The sequence below is a fragment of the Curcuma longa genome, chromosome 3, assembly GCF_044706935.1.
Source record: "Curcuma longa cultivar G26 ecotype Majalengka, Jawa Barat chromosome 3, ITB_CL_G26_1.1, whole genome shotgun sequence".
In the NCBI taxonomy this organism is placed as follows: domain Eukaryota; kingdom Viridiplantae; phylum Streptophyta; class Magnoliopsida; order Zingiberales; family Zingiberaceae; genus Curcuma; species Curcuma longa.
Window position 1 is genome coordinate 14,399,929 of NC_133863.1, and position 25,187 is coordinate 14,425,115.

The window sequence follows — 25,187 nt, forward strand, 5'->3', positions numbered from 1 at the left end:
CAGACAACCAAAGAGGCACATCTTATAAAAAGGAATGTCATACTAACTAGCAAGCTTAAAAGCATCAATGAAAAGTCCATACGTGAACCCCATCTTAAAATTGTTGAGTAATGCAACAGGGAAGGTTACTTTGGGTCGGCTGTAGTAAAACTTTGTCACATACTCTGTAAGGAGGACACATACCACTGCAGCAATTACATCATTCACTCCCAATGCACCAAATGATAGAGAGATCGTCTGTGCAACATAGAAGCCACCCAACAATGAGATACCACCAAAAAGTGCTCTCCTAGGACGGCTTTTGAAGTAGTTCCTTGAGATATCTGGGACGAGGCGAATGATGTCGACTAGTCTTCGTGGACCCTCATTTTCCTGTACTGCTCGAATAAGGAGTTTTCTAGGTGAATAGCTCCATACTGGAACTTTGGATTTGTGAAGGAAGAGCTTTGTTTGTGATCCAAGACCAAGGTTCACTGGCTGAATAAAAGTTGAACAACATGCCATTTTGTAGACTGCAGATCAAATGAGAAAGGGGATGTATCAAAACACTCATATTACTGTGTTCAAAATTTCTAATGCAAAAACAAAGAGAGACTAAGATGAGGAAGAAATTAGGGGTGATTATTTAGGAGCAAGAAGACCATCAGTAAACCAATCCATGCAAGGGTCAAGTTATGAGCTTTAGTTCTAAACAAACACACATTGCATAGCAAGAGTTTAGTCTTCAATATGACAATACAAAAACAACTATAAAGTGAAATTGTGATTGCATGTCAAAATCAACTGAACATCATGACAAACTAAAAGCAGTATGTGGTTTCTGAACAGAAATGTGAATTCTGGCACAGTTATCTGGACTATATATATATATATATATATAGAGAGAGAGAGAGAGAGAGAGAGAGAGAGAGAGAGATCATGGAATACTATTAAATGTAATTCCATGTTAATTTCTTACAAGTGTAAGCCTTCAAACACTTGGCTCTATTGCTTAAATAGTAAATTGATAAAGAGGTCTGGAAAGAACAAGGCCTTTCAAATAGGAAGTTAGCCCATAAAATTATGCATAAGATTGTTAATACGAGTGCTCCATCATTAGTTTAACTTTCAGAAAACAAGCATTAAAATTAGATAATATGTTTGCCAGACAAAGTTCAAACCACATAATTCAGATGTGCATACGACCTACACAATATATTCGCTAATTTGGACGACACCAAGAATTGTATGCTAACTAATTTTAATTAATTAACAGAGATAATGATTATGATGCAGAATTTATTGTAATGTCTTACGACTTGAAGGGAAGAGTGAGCAAGGACAACCACTCTGGTAGGGCTGAAACCAAAGACTACAACAAGTGAAGAAAGAACATAATCTACACAAAAATTGCAACTTCCACAGGAATTAAAGAGCGAAGAATATAGTAAGCAGCCGAATCTAATCCAAAAAATTAACTTTCCACTAAGCTTCTTTGACACATTACAACAAACACCTAGAAGGCTGGTATAACATATAATAGATCGAAACAATCACAAGCACAGATAGAAGGCAGACCTAAGCCTCCCCCACCTAACAACTACCTCGCCAATTACACATCTGTTCTGGTCAAAATGATACTAATAAAGATAAGAAAATTCGAGCAACTACAGGAGACAAAGAATTAATCGACTGACTTAAACAGATTCTAAGCGATTGAGATTAGTGATTAGAAACAGGTAAAAATCATACATCCGTCTCGATCGAGTTACAGCCTGGAGCAGATAAAGGAAGAAAGAGAATACTATAGAAGCAGGAAAAATTGAAATCCATTGTGAATTCTGTATGCTTACATCCGTGAGATCTGGAATCGATTGTAGTTCTTCGAGTAGAGGCGATGAAAGCAAGAAACGAAGAGAATCGGTGGAAGGCGATCCGAAGTCCGCAGACGGGAGGAGCGAGATGAGAGATGGATGAACGAGGGCAGGATTTCCAATCAATTTCAATTGGGCCGGATTGCCCTTACCAAGGCTTCAATAATTGGGCCTTAATTGGGCTCCTAACAAAAACGTTTGACGATATTTTCTAATGTTTGATCTCCTTAAAAATAAGAAAAAAAATTACTGAAAAATAAAAGTTCAAGGGATAAGAATTGTATTTTTGTTTCAATTTTTAAGGACTTTGAAAATATACTTACCACTAATCATCATCATTATTAATTACATTAATATATTTGCAAATGTTAAAAGTTAGATATTTAAAATGTTAACACTATTTTAATAATAAATAATGAGAATAAATAATTATTTATCATATGTTGATTTAGCAACAAACAAGCAAGACCACATGTTTCAAAGCTCCCACACAATGATAAAGCACTACGAAAAATACAAAAAAAATCCAAATGAGATGATATACTAAAAAGTTAATTTTTGAATGTGCATTAATGCAGGGGCAACGGGTAACATTGCTCCTTTTCGGATGAAGGACGAGAGTTAAGTGAAAGTCAAGCCTAGGATTGATTTGATAGTACTAGTTAAATGGACTCGAGGGAAGATGGTTCCATCCGAAGTGAAGTTGGGTTGAGACGGACTAAGGACTCGATCTCATATTGTCATTTCAGCCATGCCGTCTTGATCATCTAGGTCTCGAGTTCTATCTTGGTCATACCGTCTCGGCCTGAGCCTCTTCTTGACCACGCCATCTCGGTCCCAAGTCCTATCTTGACTACACTGTCTCGGCCCCTCTCAGACACTCGGCCACTCAACACTTCGGTCATCTTGGCACCTCATCTCAACACCTCAGCCATCTCGGCAATCTCGGCACCTCGATCATCTCGGCAACTTAGTCATCTTGGCCATCTCGGCACCTCGGCCATCTCGGTCATCTCAAACACTCGTCCACTTGGCACCTCGACCACCTTGACACCTTAGCATCTCAATAGCTCAGCATCTCGGCACCTCACTATCTCGACCTCATATGTCATCTCAGCCTTGGGTCCCAATTTCACGTATCTTCATGAATCTTTGTCTTTTGTGGATCCGCTACAAATATTTCTGAGACATGTGACAGCATAAGAATAAAAGAGTAATTATGAGATTATCAGATCTGCTTTCCTTGAATACCCTCTTTCTGCACATAATACCAAAAAGAAATGGAAGTAATGAGCATTCATCATATTTGGTCTCCTCATACACTTTTATAATGATGTCGCTCTAGTCGATATGGAGATGTTCTTTCAACAGTTATATAAATTCTAAAAAAAATTTCTAAAACTTTTTCTTTTCTTTCTAGTTCAACTTTTTAAACTCTTCTATCATCATATTCCTTCCTTTCTACATTCTATCCCTTTGAAAAAATCCTAAATTAAGCCGAAATGGTTTGTCAGGACTCACCGACATCAATCTAATCTCTTTCTAAAGTGTGTTTCAGATTTCCATCATCTTCCTCATCAAGCTCTTCCAGAAGATCACACACATCGGGTCGTTTGTTAACTACTGACCGTCCATGATATTTGATCAGAACATGTATAAATTATAGTAGAAAGAGTAAATCGTCTACCTCTAAAATTAATCAAACAAAAATCAATATTTTGACGAACCAAAATACAAATACATCATTGCTTTTCTTCATGCTCAATTAGTAACTTGATTTGGGATTTTAACTATGCCATTGCCATGAAAGTTGCAGTGGCCTCAGAAGTTGTGAAACATTATTAGCTTGAATAAGGCAGATGGCTAATCGGTAAGATTGCTGTAAATTCTCCATTTTCTCTTTCGACGGAACCAAAGGACACAAGCAATGGAACAGGACTGTCTTAGCTTAGTTCTCAAGCAAGCAATAATAACATAACCTTCCATGGGACGTAGCGACTTCGAGGAAACAATGAGCTTTATCAAGTTTTGCCAACAAAATGAAAAGGTCTGGCAGCTGCAGAACATTTCAAAATATACCTTACAGTGACTGATGGAATCTACCAGGAATCGCATCTGCCTATCAAACTGTTATCTATCACTTCTTTCACGGAGGTGTTGTACACTTGCATTGCAAATGCAAATTGATTCAGAGACCATGCCAACTCAGGCTAGTAGGCGCTGCTGTGCATCTTCAGATCCCCATGCCCTCTCCTTCCAAAGGCTTTCCACCTCCTCAAAGCTCAGGCCTTTTGTTTCTGGAACAAAAAGTGCCACAAACACAGATGCAGCCACTGCAATTCCAGCAATGATCAAGAAAGTCCCAGCTGTCCCCACAATTGCAACTATCGATAGGAATGTTTGTGAGACAATCAGGTTTGAGACCCAATTCACAGTAGCAGACATGCCTCCGCCCACCCCCCGGTAGGCCTCTGGGTAAATCTCTGAGTTGACTGCCCATGGAACAGGGCCCATCCCCGGAGAGAAAAAGCCAATATATAGAACAAGCCCTAAAACAGCCACCCAGCCAAGGCTCCTGTCACAGGTGGTATGAAGAGCTTGCATCTCACATAAGTGAGACTTAACCCCTGATGATTGCAAAAAGAATGCCCCCGAAAGTATGAGAAGTGATATAACAACACCTGCTAGACTGCAGAGTGTTAATCGACGCCTGCCGCAGCGATCAATGAGGAAGATTCCTAAAATTGTACCAGCTGCATTCATCCCTGCAACAATCAGAGAGAGCAGCAGAGCAAGTTGGTTTGAAGTAAAACCAGCCATCTGGACGATCGTAGGGCTGTAGTACATAACTGTATTTATTCCAGTGAACTGCTGGAAAGCCTGCCACAAGCAAAGTTACAAAGAATAAGTTATCAATGCATACATAACTTACAGTGCATAAAGAGTCAATAATGCAAGTTAAAAGTAAATATAAGAAAGACTTTACTATTCCACAATTTGCAATGGTCAAAAGAATAACGTTTTCTAGAAAATCGATCCATTGAATCTAAACTTATACTTCACTGAAAAATCAAGCAATCTGGAAGTCATTCAACTAGCATACTGAATATTAGAAGTCATTGTGATCGACTACATTTAGTACCTGAACCATTATGCAGGAGTTTATTTTCCTAAGGGACTAAAAAATCTGAATTGTCAAATGCAACCCGATAGCTAGTGCCTTGGAGTTAATGAGAACCAAAGTCTAACATACAATCTAGCTTAATGGATAGTGTGACCTTACAGATTGATTTAGCAAGATTACAGATTGATGATCAGGATGCTGGGTCAGGTGTGATGTTGTATTTTACTATGTCATTTGAAAAATATTTTGATGAAGGATATGTTGTTTTAAAAAGGCATAGAAGAACTGATTAATTCGAAAGATGTGAAATCAGATGGTAAGAAGAATGACACAGATTGACAAATGACTGACAAGCTAGATTATGTTATGATTAGTAGGTGGAAACATCATAGCATTATTCACCATGTGATATTAAAGACATCCTCAAGGTGTAAACTTGAGAATGTGCATGAGAGGAAGGCAATACCTTCATGATTAGAAAATCTGTGAACCTCAAGTATAAGAATAAAATATATGCTTCAAAGCTTCTAAAAAAGTTTCAGGGGATTCTAAGTCAAATGGTTGCAAAAAAAAGTTTGTTTAGAATGATGAGATGCAAGGACTGATATTGCATATTCAGTGCCAAATACTTGGAAGACTCTTGTTATGCTGAATAACTCAGCCCCTGAAGTAAGTTGAATTTCACTAGGGATAAAGACAACATCCTGATTGAATGATTAAGGAGGAGCATAATGGTTACACTACAGGTTCTAGAGATGAAACACTTACCAAAATAAAGGAGTAAAGCTAGAAAAGCCATGGACAATGATCAGTAGGCAGCAGGTCAAAGAGTAAAGAATTGAAATATTTTCACTATGAAAAACATGAACACTTTAAGAACTGTAGAAAATCAAAAGGGCAACAAAAAGCAGCAAAAAGGTAGATGACTAGACTGCTGCAACAGTCACTCTATCATCAAATCATGAACTATCACTAATTTGGATACGAGATTGGGTACACATCCTGAACACTTTAAGAAGAATTGAAGATAATCAAAAAAGCAACACAAGGCAGATGATACAACAGTTGCTACATCATCAGATCTTTCTGATGTGAAATGGATTGTGTACCTAGAAGCGCCAATGCGCCATATCATTGTCTCTAAGAGAGGATATTTTATTACCTATAGAGCAGGAAACTTGTGAAAATAGGCAACAGTACTACTAGCAAGATCTGGGAATAGGTGGTAGGAATACAAATCCAGACTAACACAAATTTTATGGTTTTGAGGAATGTTCATCGTATATCCAATCTACACAAATTCAATTTTACTGAATTTTCTGATTCTGGAGATTAAATAGAGGGTTACTCATGATTGCTAGAGGAAGTATTTGATGTTATGTAGGATGATGGATCAATCAACATATAACACAAGAGACTAGGACACATGATAGAGGAGCATTTGGACTTGTGAACTAAGCAATCTCTTATTACACTAAGCATATGAAGTCGAATCTTTATGATAATTGCTTGTTTGAAAGGTGGCATAGAGTCTCTTTCGGTACTGGAGCAGAGAGGAAAGGGAACAACCTGGAGCTAATTCATTACGATGTTTGTGGTCTTATTAAGGTGGAGTTCTTAGGTGGTCACAGGATCTTTGTCACTTCTATTGATGATACTTTGAAGAAGACTTTGGTTTATATGCTATAACAGTTACATGTTATGGTAGAAAACGAGAGACAAAAAAGGTTAAATGTCTTAGATAATAATGGAGAATACATGTCTACTGAGTTTAAGGAGTACTTGACCTAAGCATGGTATCTGACATGAGTTTATACAACCTAAGATACCTAAACACAATAGAGTTGTTGAGCAAATGAATAGGACCATTACAGAGCAAGTGAAGAGCACGATGAGAATAGCATAGTTTACCTATTGAACAAGCCTCCATCAATACCTTTAGGTTTGATATACTAGAGAGATCTTGGATAGAAAAATTCATCTTATGCTCATCTGAGGATATTTGTAGGCCTTTAAGTCAAACTCAGTTGTCCAAGGGGCCATGAGTTTGACCAAGGCACCAAGTGTTTTTTATCCTGACTGAAAGCCTCCATAAACAGTATGGATCAATGAACTTGTTTTGCATCTGACTTATAGCCGATTTGGAACTGAAATCTATTTTGCATGTACTTGTAAACTGCAATTCACTTTCAGTTAGCTAAATATCAAAGATTTGGAATCTAACGTGACATTTTTTAATCTTTAAGGAAGATGATTGGCAGGTCTAAGAAAGAAGATATCTACTATGTCTCAAGAAGTGGTCCTCCCCTAAGACAATAGTCTCCAAATAAAATTTCTCTTCCCTGAGCTGGTTGAGCAGAACGATGGGGGTAGTATCGTGGTCATTTCCTACTCACCTCTTTTTCCCCTTCTCCTTTCCATCTCCCAAGTAAACAAATTTCTTCCATCCTCTTCCCACCTCCTCACCCTCCCCCTATACTTCATCCTCCCTCTCCAACTTCCCTCCTCTGAAATAAACTGGTTGTTAGTTCCTGAAAGTATATCATATTGGCACATGGATTTACTTGGAACATGAACCTAATGATGCAACTAGCAGAAACTGATTGGAAAAGGATCTAAAAGGCTTTGAGTAAGATACCCAAAAATGAAATACTTAGACATCCACCAATCACTTCTGCAGCCTAGCCAGACCAAGTATGGAGAAAATGGCATTGGGGTCTGTCATTCACATTGTCGTCACTACAATCTCAGTGTTTTTCCTAAATTGTTTTTGTAGACAGTGGCATTGTTGATTTGCGATTTATTTCATCTTAGTTCACAACTGCCAAAAATGCTTATAATTTCTCAGCATGTCTTAAATTACTCTGATATTTTACACCGTGTATGTACATGCTTGTTGTGTGTGTGGCAGTGTAGGTGTGTGTATACAAACACGACAATTTGTGTAATCTACTCACAGAACCAATCTAACTACAACAATAAATCAAAATATTTGCCCCTGCACCGCACAGTGGTAGTCTGATTTTCCATTTTTGGACTTAAACAAAATGCTTTTGTTATTTTGTCTTATAAGTTAATATAACTGAGGTTTTACTGACATGAGAAATCCAGAATCCTGAAAGGAACATTATCTCACTCACCTGAAGGCCAGCTCCTGCAAGAAATGCAAGCCGCATTTCTTTCGAATTAAGAACATCAAAGCATCCAACATTCTGTGAGTTCATGTCTTCCTCAGAAGCAACTGTCAGTTCATCTATCTCCTCCTCCAATCGATGAGGATCATAGATCTTTGAGAGAACTGTTATGGCCTCAGTTTTATCTTTCTAGATATCAAGGAAGATTTAATATTAAAGATCAACGTTTAACCACAAAAAACTGGGAGCACAAGAAAATTTAACAGACTGCAGTGAGTTAATTCACCTTCAGAAAAAGCCAGCGAGGTGATTCAGGAAGAAACAGCATTAGAAAAAACTGCATCACTGCTGGCAGTGCAGCAACTCCGAGCATCCATCGCCATGTGCCTGGAACCTATCACCGGGCGTGTTCAATTAATCAAATATCAAGGAACAAGAGTACTAGACTGACAATAATTCATAGCATTCCCCCTGGATGCTCAAAAAACACTAGAAAGCAAATAATTAAGCTACAATTTATAATGAGAGCATGATTCCATGATTCATAATCAAAAGCACATAATAATGCTATTAGGACAAATCACTCTCTAGAAAACAACATTAACCCAAAAGTAAGTGATAACAGAAAAAGACAGAAAATAGAGTAACTGTGGAATATACAGGACCAAAATAAGATCTATGTCCCTGACCTTAGGAGTTAGGACGTGACTTCTAGTTCTTGAATTGTGGTTGTCGTAAGCAATGCAGTTTTCGAATGTGGGTTGCATCTAAGTGTTTAAAACTATAGGGGTCCAAAATACATCCTAAAATCTTTATTGCCTACTGATATCATTAGGATATAAAAACGAACTTACCTGAGTAAAAGCAAGATTTACAAGGTAGGAAAGAAACTGTCCCCCTGTGATCATGAGTACATTCATGCTAACTAGACCTCCCCTGATTTCTGAAGGTGATACTTCAGCAATATAAACGGGAGCTGTAACTGATGCTATTCCAATGCCCAAACCAACAAGAAGCCTTCCAAATATGAGAACGTACGGATCTGGAGCAACGCACATCACAACAGATCCAATGGCAAAAATGGTATCAGCAAGAAGAGTAGCTTTCTTCCTCCCATAGGCATCATTCACCCATCCACCACCTGCAGCTCCAATTATAGCTCCTGCTATTGCCATGCTGACAATTGTTTCCTACAAGCAGAACAATTCAATAGTTCAGCAATACGTTCACATAACATAAACACTGTACTTATCCTATTACCTGTAAAACATGGTTTTCAGCCACCACAGCAAAATCATCACGAATGTAAAGAAGGGCACCAGATATAACACCTAAAGAACAAAATCGATTAGCCTTCTGCCACTTGCATTATTGATCGTCCTAACGACGTTAGTAAAAGGATGCATATTTGTGAAAATATCAAATTCTAGTAACCGATGGAAAGTATCACATTAAACATTAGAATGATCGTCGACCACTCCACGATAAGAAGTGCTAAACCGAAAATTTTCTTGTACATATAGATCCTACTAACAGAAACACTGAGTAAATCTTTAACCCAAGTTACACAAAAAAGACATAGATTTGGGACTATAAAAAACGAAGAAGTATAGATTTAGTCACCGGTATCGTATCCAAACAGAAAACCACCGATGCCGGCGGTGAGGGTGAGGCCGATCAAATAGAAATTGCTAAAATAGGAGGTGTCCCTCTTCGCCGAGGCATCGATGAGACCCGAGCTCCCAGGAGAAGACTGTATCGTCATCCTACGTCGCAGCAAAGCCCAAACTATGCTCAAAAATCCACCAGCCAAAGATTCAGCTCGAACTACTAGAACTCCCCCAAAATCAAAGACTTCGGACAGTTCGCTAGAAATAAGATTAACGAGGTTTTTGGTCGGATGTCCAATCAACCACTGAGAAAGCTTAATCCACGGCTTCTAAGTTTCAATCAAACACGACGCCAAAGCAAACCGATGTCTCTTCCCATTGCTGCGGCCGATCGAACATTCAGTACAGAACAGCTTCAGGAGAACCAAATCAAAGCAAGAAGCGATGAGACGCGACCTCCTACCGCCGATTGCGATCACCAAAGCATAAGGATGAGATTTGCATCCCAACATCCCAACAAATTGGTGACTCCATCGAGGCCTAAAGACGACGAAGAGCCGAGCTTCCGTTTCTATCTTACCTTTCCGGAGTTTTGTTCTCACTGATCAGCTGCATTGCTTGAATCAGCGGACAAGGTTATTCTGCACTGTTGGAGTAAAGGGTTGGAACGGTTCTAACCTCTAGTTTCCTGTTCGCTGTATGAAGCTTACAGGCAAATCATTCCCATTTGCTACAGAAGATGAGATGTGGATTGTGGATAAAACATTGCGACCACGAGGCACAGAGTACGATTCTCTGTATTTAGTAAAACAGGATACAGCATTGTAGTAGCCATGAAACAGGGCAGAGTGGTGAGTAAACTGTAGTAGATTAGTCTAGATGTCTTCTGTTTTTGAATGTTGTCTAAATAAGGATGGGCTACCCATCCGGATCACAAGACGTGTAGGTGTCATCTTCTTGCCGTTTCCGGAAACTTCGTTTTGTTAACGCCTAGTAATAGAACACGTGTACCGTTATATTATATTATATTATATTATATTATATATATCATATTCCAACAATATTGGCATCATATTTGAAAGAAAAAATAATATATTAAATATATAAAATTATAAAAATATTTTTATTTTTTAAAAAAAATATATATATATAGAATGGATAAGAAATTATAAAATTTTATCAATATTATATGTAAAAGTTGGGATATAGAAAGTCTTAAAATAGATAACGTATGCTTTTTAGAAAAGTCCTTATCTTTGAAGGAGAAGAAAAAAAAATTATGATTATTTATCTCTGTTCTATTGAGTCTTGTCCTCGAAAAGATTTGCGACGAGGACCGATGTCGATGTTGTAGAGTACGAGCGATTGGACACTGAACAGTAACGGCATATGTTATGTAAGGAGCAACGATCCAAAAACGAGATATAGATAAGTTAATTTAAAAATTAATATTTTAAAATAAAAATAAAAATAGAATTAAATAATTTTGAGTTTCCCTTTCCCTTTCTTACATCCCAAATTGAAATGTAAGATATCTTAATGATTCATGAACATGGAAGGATAAAGTTTACCTTTCTCTCCCCTTCCCCTCCTTAACTCATTCCGTTCCAAATAAGGATCAAAATTTTTCTTCCCCTTATTTACCCTCTCCTCCCCTTCCCTCACTTCCTCCCAAACAAAGGGTAGAGGTTGGGTTATAGTATTAAGTATAAAAAAATTCAAAATGAAAAAAACTTTGGGTGCTCACCTTGGATTGTTATCTTGCACTTTTTATCCTTCACATCCTCTGAGCAACTAAATTTTTTTTATTTTAATTTTTTATTTAATACTATAATTCAATCCTTAAATTCAAAAAAAAAAACTTAAATGATAAAAAAATAATACATCCACTGAACATCTAATATAATTTTTTTAAATTTAAGGTATAGTATTTAAGATTCCGAATAATATAGTATTTAGCTTAAACAAAATAAAAATTAAAATTAAAAAAATTATATCTTTTTTAAATTTTGATATATTTTTGAACATTTAAAAATAATTTTTAAAGTAAACTTGATTTTATTATTTCCTTATGACAATTTTTTTTTACTCGTATACATATTTTTCCATGATTCTTTATAAATTTATAGCTAAATATGAAAAATATTCTATATACGAAGGAATTTCTATGTTTATAAAACAGTTAAATATTCTACACATTGAATGTACATTGTTTATTTAAATTTTTTTATATGGCAAAGAAGAAGATACTATTGTGGTTTAAATTTGAATCTGCCCTTTTAGAAAATAAGATTATCGCAGAAAGGTAGCACAACTTTAATTTTCCAATTGTTAGTATGAACATCTATCAGTATTTATTTTCTCCAACTTAAATCAATTGTCTAACAACAAAACAACAAAACAAAAATATTGGGGCTATGGTGCCTCCATTGTAGTTCATTTTAATTAATTATGATGTTTAATGGTTTGGTAATAAAATTTATTTAATGACATATCAAGTGTGCAAGATAAACCCTTTACATGGCATTAACTTTAAATATATTTGTTATCTACTAATTTTAGGTTTGTTTTCAAATATAGATTGTATCAATGTTGTGATGAAGTTTTTTCTTCTTTCTTTCGAGTTGTGTTTATTCAGCTCAAGTCATAAACTTTAGGTCAACTTATAGTTAAAGGAGGAAATTACTCACATAATGTTGATTTTCAAATAAATTTTGGACCATAACTTATATATATAAGCTTAAGTCTTTCATGATGTTTTGAGCACTAAAAAAAGATAGATCTAATATCTCAACGGTCCTCTTAAAGTCAGTCCCACGGATATAGAAGAAGGTTCACACAGGTACACAAATGTTAGACACATAATGAAATATTTGCAATTAAGATTTTATCTAACATATTCTTATTTTGATTTGCTCCCGTACTAAAGTGCCAAAGCATATCTAACAGCTTGGATAACATTTTCTTAAGGCTTCTACTTCAAGAAAAAAAAACATATTTTTAATTAAGATGAAATTATGAATTACTAATCCATTTTACTTAAATAAAATATAACATATAAAAAAATTTAAGATAAAATTTAAAATAAATTTGAAATGGATTTATAAATAATTTTTTATGAACAAATAAATATCTGTTAGAAGTGAAATTATATTTGTCAAAAAAAAAATCTATTTAAAATAAGGTTTTTTTAGATGGGATTATAATTTAGTTCAGATTTAAATAAATTATTACAGAATTATTAATATATTTTACTTTAATAAAATATAATATTTAAAAAATTTGAGATGAAATTTATAATAAATTTGGGATGAAACTACAAATAAATTTTTATAAATAAAATTAAATACGGATTATAAATAGATTTTGAAATAGTATAATTTCTATTAAAAATTTCGTTTAAAATTTAGTACAAAATTAAAACAAAAATAAAATCTATTTTAGATTCAGTTGGGATCCTTATCGCAACAGATTCCCGTCACAAATTTGTGATGGGAATCTGGACCGTTCGATTTTAAAATAAAAGCTTAAATTCAGGTCATCGCAATCACTCATTCAATCTACGGTCTAGATTTAATCTTAACTTTAAAATCGAACGGTGCGGATTCCCGTCATAAATTTGTGACGGGAGTTTATTGTGACAAGTAGCTTTTTTTGTTTTAGATTTATGTAAATCAAAGATAATTTGTTATAAAATTAATAGTCCACTTATAAAATATGATATTTGAAAAGAAATTTGAGAGAAGTTTGAAATGAATTTGGAATTGCCTCCGCTCGTCCCATATCGCCATTTCGGCCCATTTTGTTATTATAAATATGTTATATATCAAATAATAATAATTAAATAACTAATTTATTTACATTATAATTAATTAAAATAATTAGAAATAATTTTTTTTAAGTAGGAGGATTAAGTTCTTTTAATGGAGTCCTCATAATTATATAAAAATATACTATTTATATAAGTGTTTCCCAAACCCTGTGTGTCCACCAAGCCTCCGACCCTGCGCTCCTTTTCCTCGCCACCGCAGCCTCTTCTCTCATCCCCACGCAATCGCTGCCGCCGCAACTCCACTGGCGCCGGTTTCCCTATTTTCACTGCCTGTGCCACCGCCGGATCTCGCCTCTCCACCGTAGGTACTCCCTGTGCTCCTCATTCAGCGAAAACTAGTTTGGAGCATGTATGCGACGTCAGAAACCAATTTAAGACTTCCTTTTTCCGACAATAACCCGTTCCCAATCTGCGTGGATAATGTCTAGCATACAAATAAACGTCACCTATATGATACTGCTTGTGATTCATGCCTAAAATTAGAGACGCTTTCAGTGGGCTCCAGGAAATTCACATCGCGATGTTCAAGGTTGGGTTTTCAGATGAGATGTTCGTTGCTAGAGCTCTGGTCCATGACTTTATGCATAGGGATATTGAACGAGGCGAAATAGGTGCTTGATGTATTGTCGCATAGGGATATTGTCCTCTGGAATTGCATGGTGATTGGGTCAGTTTGTTCTCCGGGGCATTGTGCTGGATGGGTTAAAGAGAAGATCTTCTGTGTTCTTCATGTCTTTGTTATCACATGAATTTTGTTGGTACTTTCCCCTATGTTACTAACATCCAGGACATTCCTTGAGCAACCCAATTACGACATTGGTCCATGATTACTTGGAAGGAGACTACTTTGCTGCTAAAAATTAAGTTTTTAAGGTAGTTACTGTGCGATTCATTCTTCAAACATAATTTGTTTAAATCTGTTCTTGTTAGCAGGTCCAAAGTTTTACTCTTACTGCTACACTTTTAACCACTTGTTGGTTGTTGCAGCCTATTATTTTACCTACTTTTGATTCGATTACTTAAGTGTGCTATTCGTTCAAATTTCAATTCAAAAGCCTTCTGTATTTGATGCTTTTGCTTCTGTGGTTTTTCAGGTTTTACTTGTACAGACAGCTTCTTTGAACTGGTGTTGTTGATAAGATTGGGTAGTGCTTTGAGGGGGTAGTTCCTTGAGGTGATTAATGAGGTGTTGATAGCATTCAGAACCATCTTTTAATCTTTTGCTTGGTACTATATGCTGTAGTTTTGTTTACTAATGTTACAAGATTATTCCTTGTCAGTGTTTAGAGTTCATGTGGTATTGTGTTTGTGGATATTAATCTTTTTTAGTTTGTGATTTAAATTAATCAATGTGTAGTAAGAAGATCAACAAGCCTCTTGTATTGTCTTGTATTCCATTTTATTATCTATACTTAGAGATTTTAGGATTCAGATTCGAAGAAAATCCTATCTAAATATTTATTCACACTGACCTAATGTTCATTGTTTTGTGATGTCCATTGTTTCAAAGCCAAAAGAACAGACTTGTTGATTCTTTAGCATTGACAGATAACTATGGACTAATCCGCGGATGAACATTGATGTTGATTATGGCTTTTGTACAATCTCAATTTATTTGTATTAAAAATTTTGATATTGTAAGACTTACTCGTTTTATGTTTTGATTTGCTAGATTGTCTCAACAAACTATGTTGGTTTGATAATCTGTACAAGAGAAGCAATTGATCTCATGAGTTTGAGACAAGGGAGGGCTAAGGAAAGAAATTGAAGACATATGTGCTACTAGTAAGAGGATGAAGGAAGAAATAATTGAAAGTAAAAACAAATTGAAATTGATTATCACAAAAAGTAAGCAAAGAGAAGAAAAAGTTTATCAAGGAAGGCAGATAAAGAAAAGAAAATCTCAAAAAAATGGTTCATAAAATGATTCAAGAGATGAAATATGCAAATTATTTATATCTAAGAGGAAGTGATGAGCATCGTGATAGACAATGTATGTAAAGATTAGATTATTTATGATGATATTTTAAATTTATACAATTACTTATAGTTTAATTAATAGTGAAATTTATTTAAATGATGCAAATATTTATTTATCTCAATGGTACTTTTGGATTTAGAAATTAGTTCTTTTTAATATTTTTAATTTATTTAAAATCTATGATTGTTTCTTGTAAAATAATATGTAGATGAGAAATATAGAAATGAAATATAATAAAATTTAGTGATAAATTTAAAAATAAAATTATATATAGATTTATAAATAGAATTGTAAATAGATTTATAAATGAATTAAAATTATATTAAAATTAATTGTATTTGATTGAATTAAAAATAGATTTATAAATAATTTTTCAATAAATTAAGGATGAAATATTTTCGTTTCAAAATTAATCACGATTTTCACTAACGAATTTTGAGATTGAATATTTTATCTCAAATATTATTTAGAGATGGAAAAACAACTTTTAGAAATGGAATTTTCCATCTCTAAAATTTTTTTTTTAGTAGTGTTCAACACTTGTGAAGTTATCCTTTTGTTTATGAGCCTATGGAAATTCCTTTAGTGTGGGTAAAGTTTTTATCTTTATAAGGAGGCTTATCTATTGTCCTTTGTAAAGGGATGACATAGTGAGTCCACTTAAAGGGTGGCACACTAGAATCATCTTCAATCATAGAAAAAAAAAGTGAAATCTTTGAATCACCTTACACTTTTGCCATGTTAGCATTCTTTTCTTTTCTTTTTATTTTATTTTATACTTTCACATGCATTTGCATTTGCTTACGATATTCCGTGTCACATAAACTTTGTGAGTGCGATAAGAACAAATTTCAAATGGGATGAATATTTTAAAAATTAATTTTTAAATAGACATAAATTATGATCTAGATTTATTTCAGATGAAATTTAGATATCTGATGGTACAGAATAATCATGAATAGATCGAGTTTATCAACCAAACGATCGACGTTGTCAATCAAGGATCGAGAAGAAGAAGAGAAGGAGATGGATCATGCAGGAACTGAGTCAGTAAGTCGCGCTTGTAGCTCGGTCTCACGGGCGGAACCTCCGGTGGCAATTCCGGCAGGTGATCTCCAGGCAGGCGGAGTTCATTCCGGCGGCGATCGCCTTCATCCTCTCCGCCTTCTCCATCTCCTCGCTGGCCCGCTCCCAGATCAGCCTCGCCCGCGCCAGGTCTTGCTCGGCCAGCTCCAGCTCCCGCCGCGCCATCTCCCTCACCCTCGCGGCGTGAGTAGCGTTCTCCTGCAGGGCGGCTGCAGCTCGAGTCGGCTCCTCGCTCGGAGGCGGACAAGAGCCGGTGCTGGCGCTGATCGACAGGTTGAGGTCGAGCACGGGACGACGACGCTCTCTTTGATCGTCCTCTTCCATGGGAACAAATTAAAGTAAAGGGACAACCCACCCACCCCACCCACACCAGCTAGCCAACCCTCTTGTGGCTGGCTCTATATAGCGAGGTGCTGTAGCAGCATGCCCGTGCTGTGTGTAGGATCCATGTATTTGTTCTTTGTAATCATGCCTGAAATTTTCAGGGTGGCACTTGGCAGATGGCAAAGGACTGGGTAGGCACGTAGACCTGGGCACGTTTAATGTGTTGGGAGCCGACAGGTCCCCTTAATTAATTATTAAGCTTGTCAAGGAGTGGAGCAGCTACATCTCACCGATCGCCATGATCGATATATATGATGCCACAAATGGATTGAAACTGAAAGGTGCATGCCGCTCCATGGCCATGCTCACGTCCAAATCATTAGGCGTTGGGAAGCTTATTCATGTCCTCAAGACATGATTAAATTAATTATCATAAGACAGATTTATTAAAATAAATAATAATTAAATTTTAATGAAGTCTAAATAATGTTCTTTCTATAGTAATTAATTATAATTTTTTAATTTATCTTCTCATTATTAATTATAATTTTTTGATTTATTTTAATTTTATTTTTTTGAGAAAAAAACTCATTCAATTTGCAGCTATGCTCCATCCGTTTTAATTGACAGCATTTTAGGAGGTAGTATTTAGAGGAGCATGACTTCTATAAAAATATATATATAGGATAGAAATAAAAAAAGATTTTTTTATTGGAATCGTTAACGCCAAACGCCCATTTTTTATTTTCAATTAAAAAACATCCCACCTTTTCAGTAACCTATGTAAAATGATATACTTATCCTCAGATACAGTAATATTCAATATTATTATCTCTTATCGCATGATTTGATTAGTATAGGAAAACAGCATATGATTGAATTGTAATTTTGATGATCACACTTAGTTCAAGTTAAATGTGTGTTGTGTACTGACAAGCTTATCTAAATATGCAGGAAGCATAGAAAAATCCTAGTAGAGACTATGCAAAACAAGTTTTAATTGAGGCTAGGCAAAGCAAGTCCTAATTGAGACTAGACAAAATAAGTCCTAGTTGAGGCTAGGCAAAAGCAACTCCTAGTTTGGAGGATCAAACAGGAGTCTTAGCAAGGTCAAGTGCACCAGGTGCAAGTCCAAGCAGGTCAGGAGGACCGGATGCATGACAGAAATCTAGACAAGTTAGGAGGATCGGATGTGTGATGGAAGTCTAGGCGATCAGATGGACCGGTAGCCTAGCAGCAAAACCTGGGGATCAAGGATCATGACTACGCAGGAAGTCGACTTGTTGACATATCAGGTAAATTCTCCCGAGCGGAGTGGATAAAGGCACGTTCTCGGAGTGGAACAGTAGGCGTCGGTCGTCTAACCCTGAGTTTCACTAGAAACCTAAAGTTAAGACCACTTAATAGTTCGAAAACTGTTAATCCATTTCTGCTACTTTAGTTTTTGCACTAACTTGTAATGCAAGATTGGAGAAGCGAGAACTTTGATTCCGGGTAATTCTATTCGGAATCCAAGCGACTAGCGATCCAGCTGGCGCCCGAATTATGAATTCAAGCAACTGCACGTTAGTGAACCAAGCTAGTGAAGCGATGAGGTGGCGTTGTCCCAGTGGTCGGTGTAGGGTCCCCAAGGATGTCTGCATCTCCACAATGACATGATATTGTCCACTTTAGGCCTAAACCCTCATGGCTTTGTTCTTGGGCTCTCCCCAAAAGACCTTATACCAATGGAAATATCTTACATCCTTTTAAATCCATGATCTTTTCCATGTGCTTTAGATGTGGGACTATGTTTGCACCCTTGCAACCCAACAATCTCCCCCTCAAACAAAGGACCACAGGCCCCCTGGTCTGAATCCTCGATCCACCAGGATTTTTTTGCCCCTCGGTCCACCTGACCTAGTAGGACTTTCACCTAGCTGCAACTATGTCAAACAAAGGACCACAGGCCCCCTGGTCTGAATCCTCGACCCACCAGGATTTTTTTGCCCCTCGGTCCACCGACCTACTAGGACTTCCACCTAGCTGCAACTAGGACTTTTTGCCCCTCGGTCCACTCGACCTACTAGGACTTCTCACCTGGTGTCTGGTCCTCTTGATTCAGACACGGGAGCACCCACTTCTTTTGTTTAAGGTTCAAACCATATTGTTAGATCTGGATCATGGCTCATCCGGCGGTTAGTCCGGTGAAGAGCGGTCTCGCTTTGATACCACTTGTAGGGTCCCCAAGGATGTCTGCATCTCCACAATAACATGATATTGTCCACTTTGGGCCTAAGCCCTCATGGCTTTGTTCTTGGGCTCTCCCCAAAAGGCCTCATACCTATGGAAATATCTTACATCCTTTTAAATCCATGATCTTTTCCATGTGCTTTAGATGTGGGACTATGTTTGCACCCTTGCAACCCAACAGTCGGGACACCTCAGCTTCCAGGCAACTGGATAGGTTCTAGGCGCCTGGGTTTGGATAATCATAGCGGCGATCAAAATTCATCCGAAACTTCCATGTAAGCAAAGAGTAGACTGGAAGGGGAATCCAGACGACTGAAAGTGCTGAGTCAGCAGTGTCGATGGCGAATCGGCGGACGTCGTGGAGACGCTTAGAAAGGGATTCCAGATGTCTGGAAAGGGATTCTAGATGCTCGGAAAGTCTTATAAAAGGCCTTCGAACAGAAGGCTTCAGACATCAATTTCAAGTCATTCCACAGCAAGCCGATAGCAATCTGCACGTGAATGATCACTTTAGAAGCTATTGTAACACCGGAGTTCTGCACCGCAAGCCATCTTCTCAACCTCCGGTGATTTGCTAACGATTTATTTATATGTACTCAATTTCATTACGATAACATTTTATCGTACCTCAGATTTTGTAAATCGTTACAACTTCTCTACGTAAACAATCAAAGATCGTGGGCCTTAGAGTAACAGTTAGTGACTGTGAACCAAGTAAAAGAAACTGTGTCTATTGTGTCTCTTGTGTTCGCAATTGTTATTTCCGCTGCAACGTTATCTTTGATTTACGAGGATAATCGATGAGTTTACAAAAATTGAGAAAATGCTATTCATCCCCCTCTAGAGCTCTCTTTGATCCTACATATTCCATCAGTCAATTATTATAGCTGCTATAATATTATAGTAGTTATAACAGTTATGATTTTATAACTACTACAATGCAAATATTATTGAACGTGACAAGTTCAAATTGCAATAGTTACAATTTGTAGCTGCTACACTATTAATGTTATTGAACAACACAAGTATGAGTTGTAACAATATTAATTACAATTTTGTCACTGCTACAATGTGAATGTTAGGTGAACAAATCTGAATTGTAATAGCTATGAAACCATAACTACTACAACATGAATATTAAGTGAACAAATTAAAATTTGCATTGTATTTTATAATTGCTACAATGTAAATATTTTTGAACATATTAAGTGTACATTGTATCAACTACCATTTCGTAGCTGCTATAATATGAATGTTAGATGAACATATTAAATCCGAATTATGTTTCGTAGGTGTTATAATATAAATAATTTTGAACAGGTTAAACAACATATACTTAACTTGTTCATATATAAACAACGTGAATATTAGATGAACATGCCAAATTTGTGTTGTGTTTCATAACTACTATAATATGAATATTTTTTAATAAATTAAATATGTCTTATAGTAATTATGATTTCACAGCTACTATAATATAGATTTATTATATTCATAGAATTGATCGACCGATTCATGATTTAATGCATATGATAGAAAAAAATAATATTGAGCAATATACTAGATGATAACTATATCATTTTAGCTGAATTGTTGACCGGGTGGAATGACTTTTAATTTAAAATAAAAAAGCAATGTTGCTCGGATGATTGCTAAGGACATCCTTTTAATTATATATATATATATATAAAAGTTTCAGTGCAATAAATGAAACAATTGACAATTCAAGGAGACAATTGTTCGATCAGTGTTTCCTAATCATTAAAGATAGAACAAATATCCAAAGATGAAAAGTCCCTCAATCACCAGTTTGTTTAACTTATCACCAGTTTGTTTAATTAATTAGTCAGTAATTTTGATATTATAAATTTATTTATTTATTTTAAAAGTTTTTAAATTTATTTATAATTTTATTGACGGAAATTTTATTTTATTAATTTTATTCATGAACTTTATTTATCAATATTATTCACAAATAATTCATAATATTTATTGATGTAGTAGTAAATTATTTTAAAAAATAATTAATAAGAATGTGAAAAATGAATCCCACTTGTCAATCCGATCTGAGTCGATTTAAAAATTATCGAATTAGGATTGGGGGTGATTTTCGAATTGGGGTCGGATTCAGATTGATTGGTTTTGGATTGAATTGAGTTTGGATTGACCTGGCCGATTGATTTAAATTTAAAATTTAGAGTTTTTTTAAAGTTAAATCAAATTTTATTTTAAAAATTAAGATTTTTAGTATAATGTTAGTATGATAATAATGAAGTATTAAGATAAAAGTAAAAAATTATCAAGAAAAATAATAATAAAATAATTTTTTTCGGGGTTACAGATATAGCGTTTGAATTCAAATTTAGAATTTCGGATTGAGTTCGAGTTCGGATCGGATTTGAATTAGAATTCTTTAATAATATTTTTTGTTTCAATTAAATCCAATTTGACCACTCGAATTGAGACCTTAAACAAATAATATTGTTGTGTCTCTTCGTCGGCAGTATCAGACGCCGCGGTAGATCGCTAGCGATGCCATAACTAGTCCTCGGAGCCAGCTGCTGATCAGCCGTCCTTTTCTCACTTTTGTGGATTGGCTGATCTCAGTACGTAGGGAGAGGGCTCTGTCTCCCCATGGCGACGGCTGACCTTCTACCTGCTGTAGCGGTGGCTCCCCTCCCCTCCCCTCCCCTCCCCGTTGGCTTGGCACCTAACAGTAGCGTGGTCCAAAAGTCTGGATGCTCATCTCTATCAGAGGAAGGGAATGCAACCCAACCCTGGAGCAAAGCCACTATACTATATACTGCCTGTCGTAACAAGCTCGATCTGTCCAAGGACATGCAATGCACACCAGTTAATTTGCTTAGCTTCCCAAAGACCTTCAGCTTATCCTTGGGACGAAGCAACAGTAGCAAAGCTTCATAGCTCTAGGAAGACACTCATGTTGTTCTAGCTTCATCATTGACATGGCTAAAACAAGAAGATTGATAATGGAATCCGTACTGTTCAAGACACCATTGTGGGAAATTTGAACGAAAACAAAAAACAAAAAAAAGTTGGATGAAGAAGATTTGATTGTGCAGTTTTTTTTAGTGAATCTCATGATTTTATTATTGATTTATATTATTTCACAAGCATGATATTGTGAGTACACGTAGAGGAAGAGATTTTCTCTTAAGTGTGAATATTCCACAAGGAGTATAAATTCAAAGTCTGGATTGCATTGATCTAAGTTGACTCGTGTGCAAGTATGATCTATGCTCATCGAATGTCGGATCAGTTATGATAAAATTTATCCAAGTGATTGAATCAACATTTTGATACTCGAATTTATTTTACGGACTGTTTAAGTGTTGGTTCATGTACGAGTACGATCTGCGCACATCGAATGTCGGATCAGTAAAGGCATGCAAAATTTGTTCAAGTGAATGAATCAACGTTTTGCTAGCCAAATTCATTTTGTGGATTGCTTAAGTGTGTAATGAATACATTAATCAATGATTCATGACTAATCTGTATAAACATAATAAATAATTATTAATCAACTATTAATTGTTGTAGAAAAAGGGTACATACAACCAGAGCAAAAGAATAAAAATCTATCTACTTCGTTCCCCTACTTTCTCTCCATCGTGCACTTCGCTCGATGGGGATCTATTTGTAATAGGCTAATAGCATTTGGGTATAAGCTCAGTTCACCACGATCAACCTATGCTTGATGGCGATCACAGTTCTACTGTTGTATCATAGAAAACAAACGACCATTGTAACCTCAAAATACAATCGGACGAGAACGAATCTGTTTTAAGAAAACTATGTTACACAAGCCTCAACAACTCTTTCTACCGACTCGTCAGTAGGAAGTCAGCCCTTAGCTCAGCACTCGGGAGCTTGGTCGACTCGGCAATTCGATGACTCGACCAACTCGGCAGCTTAGTACTTGATCGACTCGGTAGCTTAGTAACTCAGTAGTTTAGCACTCGACAACTTAACTCGGCTATGTAAGACAGCTCAATTCGGTCATACAAAACAACTCAGTCATATAAAATAGTTCATTATTTTTTATTTGACAATTTAAGATTATCAATTTAAATCATCTTAACAAATAAAACTGAATTATTTTCTATAATTTCAATTCAACCATTCCTTTTAATATCCAACAAGACTTCTAACATTCTTTCAATAAAACCTCTATCTAAACTCTTGCGGCTTATATCTGTATGCTTGCAAAAACTAACTAATTTAGGTGTAACCAATTGTAGCTGCAGGATGGCCTTCCTGTCATAAAAGAGCGTAAATCAACATGTATATATATACATGTACTTCAATAAAAAATAAAATTTACCACTCCAACTGCTCCATACGATCAATCCTACGACTATCTTTATTTACTTGTTATTAAATAATAAACTAATGGATTCAAAATCCGTTCGTTCATGGATCAATTTTAATCTTTCCTTTTTCCATCAATAAATGGGCTCAATTAACTCCCTACCTTTCCGATGATCTCAGCGGCCATCTGACCATCAACTAAAATCACATATAAAGTTAAACTCGTCAAAATTTAAAAAATAAATTCTTAGAAAAACAAAAACCTACCCTTCTTTCCTTTGATGTCTTCCTAGTCTCTCAACTACCGTGAATTATCGGATAAATTTCCAACGGCAGTTAACAAAGTCAATTTTACAAAACTAAACTAAAGCATTTTAATACACGTGACGCGAGCTACCTACAAAAACAGCCGGATGCAGGAGCAATGAACAAAGCCGCTTTTACAGACTAAATTAACATTTCCTAACACCATGGAAATAAAACGCCCCTAATAATTTAGATAATAATTCCCTTGCTCTTCTTTTTTGTTCTCTCTCTATTTTTTTTATTGAAGAGAGAAGGAAATTAATAATAATAAATAAATAAACTACACGGCCGGACCCCAAAGGTTCCAGAAAACGGAGTTGAAGAGTTCCTTCACGTCCGCCCATTGCCGCCGCTTCTCGCCGCCCGCCGCCACCACCACCGACTCCTCTTCTCCTCCGCTCCTCTCGTCGCCGGTTTCCTGCCCAGTTGATGCCTCAGTTACCGTCTTCGGTTCCTCGAGGATCTTTTTCTCCTCCTCCGCCACCGCCGCCGCCGCTTCCGCCTTCTGCTTTCCCTTTTCAGATCTATCCATCCTCCTCTTCTCCTTCCTCCGCGCGCCCCTGCCGGCGCCCCTCTTCTCCGCACTCGCAAGGTGCTCTTCGAACGCCTCGATGGCCTGGTGGATGAGCTCGCGGTCGGGAGAGGCGTCCCACCGCGACCAGAAGCTGGTGTAGCAGTCGAAGCAGCCGCAGTCGAGCAGAGGCCGATGAGCCGCGCCCGACCCGCTTTCCCGCGCACGCTAGGGCATCCACAATGACCATGAATGAGGATATTTCATCCAAGTATTTGTGGCATCCACCACGTCCACATCATCAACCAAATATCTCCTTCTTCAAATATCCCAACTTTCACAATCAAATATCCCACAAATCAAATATTTATGGGTCCCACCTATTCCCATTATCTCACTTTCAAATATCATACTTAAATATATCATAACTAAATATTATAAGTCCCTTTATTATTTTATTAATTTATATTTAAATAAACTTATTTATAATTTATAATTTTTAATTTAATATTAAATAAAATTAATTTAATAAAATTATTTTATTTAACTAGAAATAATATAATATAGAATGCATAAAGTTTAAAAGAAATAGTACAACACACAAATACAAATATTTCATAAATTCGAAATTGAAGTAACTACATATTTTATAGATGATAAATTAGTTCTTCACTCATCACGGCGACATGTTTCCCAGATATGTTCAACCAAATCATGACGAAGCTGATGATGCACTTGAATATCACGTAACTCAGAATTTCTTCGAATGTATGCAGCAAATTCGGTGGTTGAACCCTGATTCACTGTGATAATATCTTGTTCTTCACGATCCCAACTCGATATTGCATGACCTTCGTCTTCC

At 36.2% G+C, this 25,187-nt stretch overlaps 4 protein-coding genes across 4 annotated transcripts; all 4 read right to left on the minus strand.

The window, feature by feature from the left end:
• Positions 1–37: 37 nt before the first annotated feature.
• LOC141825655 (uncharacterized protein ycf20) lies at positions 38–1,926 on the minus strand. Its single transcript, XM_074713038.1, has 2 exons — positions 1,833–1,926; positions 38–512 (listed from the first exon to the last, which is right to left on the minus strand). The coding sequence occupies exon 2, from the start codon at positions 502–504 to the stop codon at positions 43–45; it is 462 nt and encodes a 153-aa protein (XP_074569139.1). The 5' UTR covers positions 505–512; positions 1,833–1,926; the 3' UTR covers positions 38–42.
• Positions 1,927–3,993: 2,067 nt separating this feature from the next.
• LOC141823279 (inositol transporter 1) lies at positions 3,994–10,264 on the minus strand. Its single transcript, XM_074710545.1, has 6 exons — positions 9,735–10,264; positions 9,372–9,442; positions 8,966–9,301; positions 8,398–8,505; positions 8,118–8,300; positions 3,994–4,733 (listed from the first exon to the last, which is right to left on the minus strand). Exons 1-6 carry the CDS (start codon positions 9,874–9,876, stop codon positions 4,059–4,061), a joined length of 1,515 nt encoding a protein of 504 aa, XP_074566646.1. The 5' UTR covers positions 9,877–10,264; the 3' UTR covers positions 3,994–4,058.
• A 6,180-nt stretch (positions 10,265–16,444) lies between these two features.
• On the minus strand, positions 16,445–16,969 carry LOC141822756 (uncharacterized). Its single transcript, XM_074710087.1, has one exon. The coding sequence runs from the start codon at positions 16,942–16,944 to the stop codon at positions 16,609–16,611; it is 336 nt and encodes a 111-aa protein (XP_074566188.1). The 5' UTR covers positions 16,945–16,969; the 3' UTR covers positions 16,445–16,608.
• A 6,925-nt stretch (positions 16,970–23,894) lies between these two features.
• LOC141823747 (uncharacterized) lies at positions 23,895–24,944 on the minus strand. Its single transcript, XM_074710995.1, has 3 exons — positions 24,934–24,944; positions 24,614–24,644; positions 23,895–24,553 (listed from the first exon to the last, which is right to left on the minus strand). The coding sequence occupies exons 1-3, from the start codon at positions 24,942–24,944 to the stop codon at positions 24,095–24,097; spliced, it is 501 nt and encodes a 166-aa protein (XP_074567096.1). The 3' UTR covers positions 23,895–24,094.
• Between the last annotated feature and the right edge of the window lie 243 nt (positions 24,945–25,187).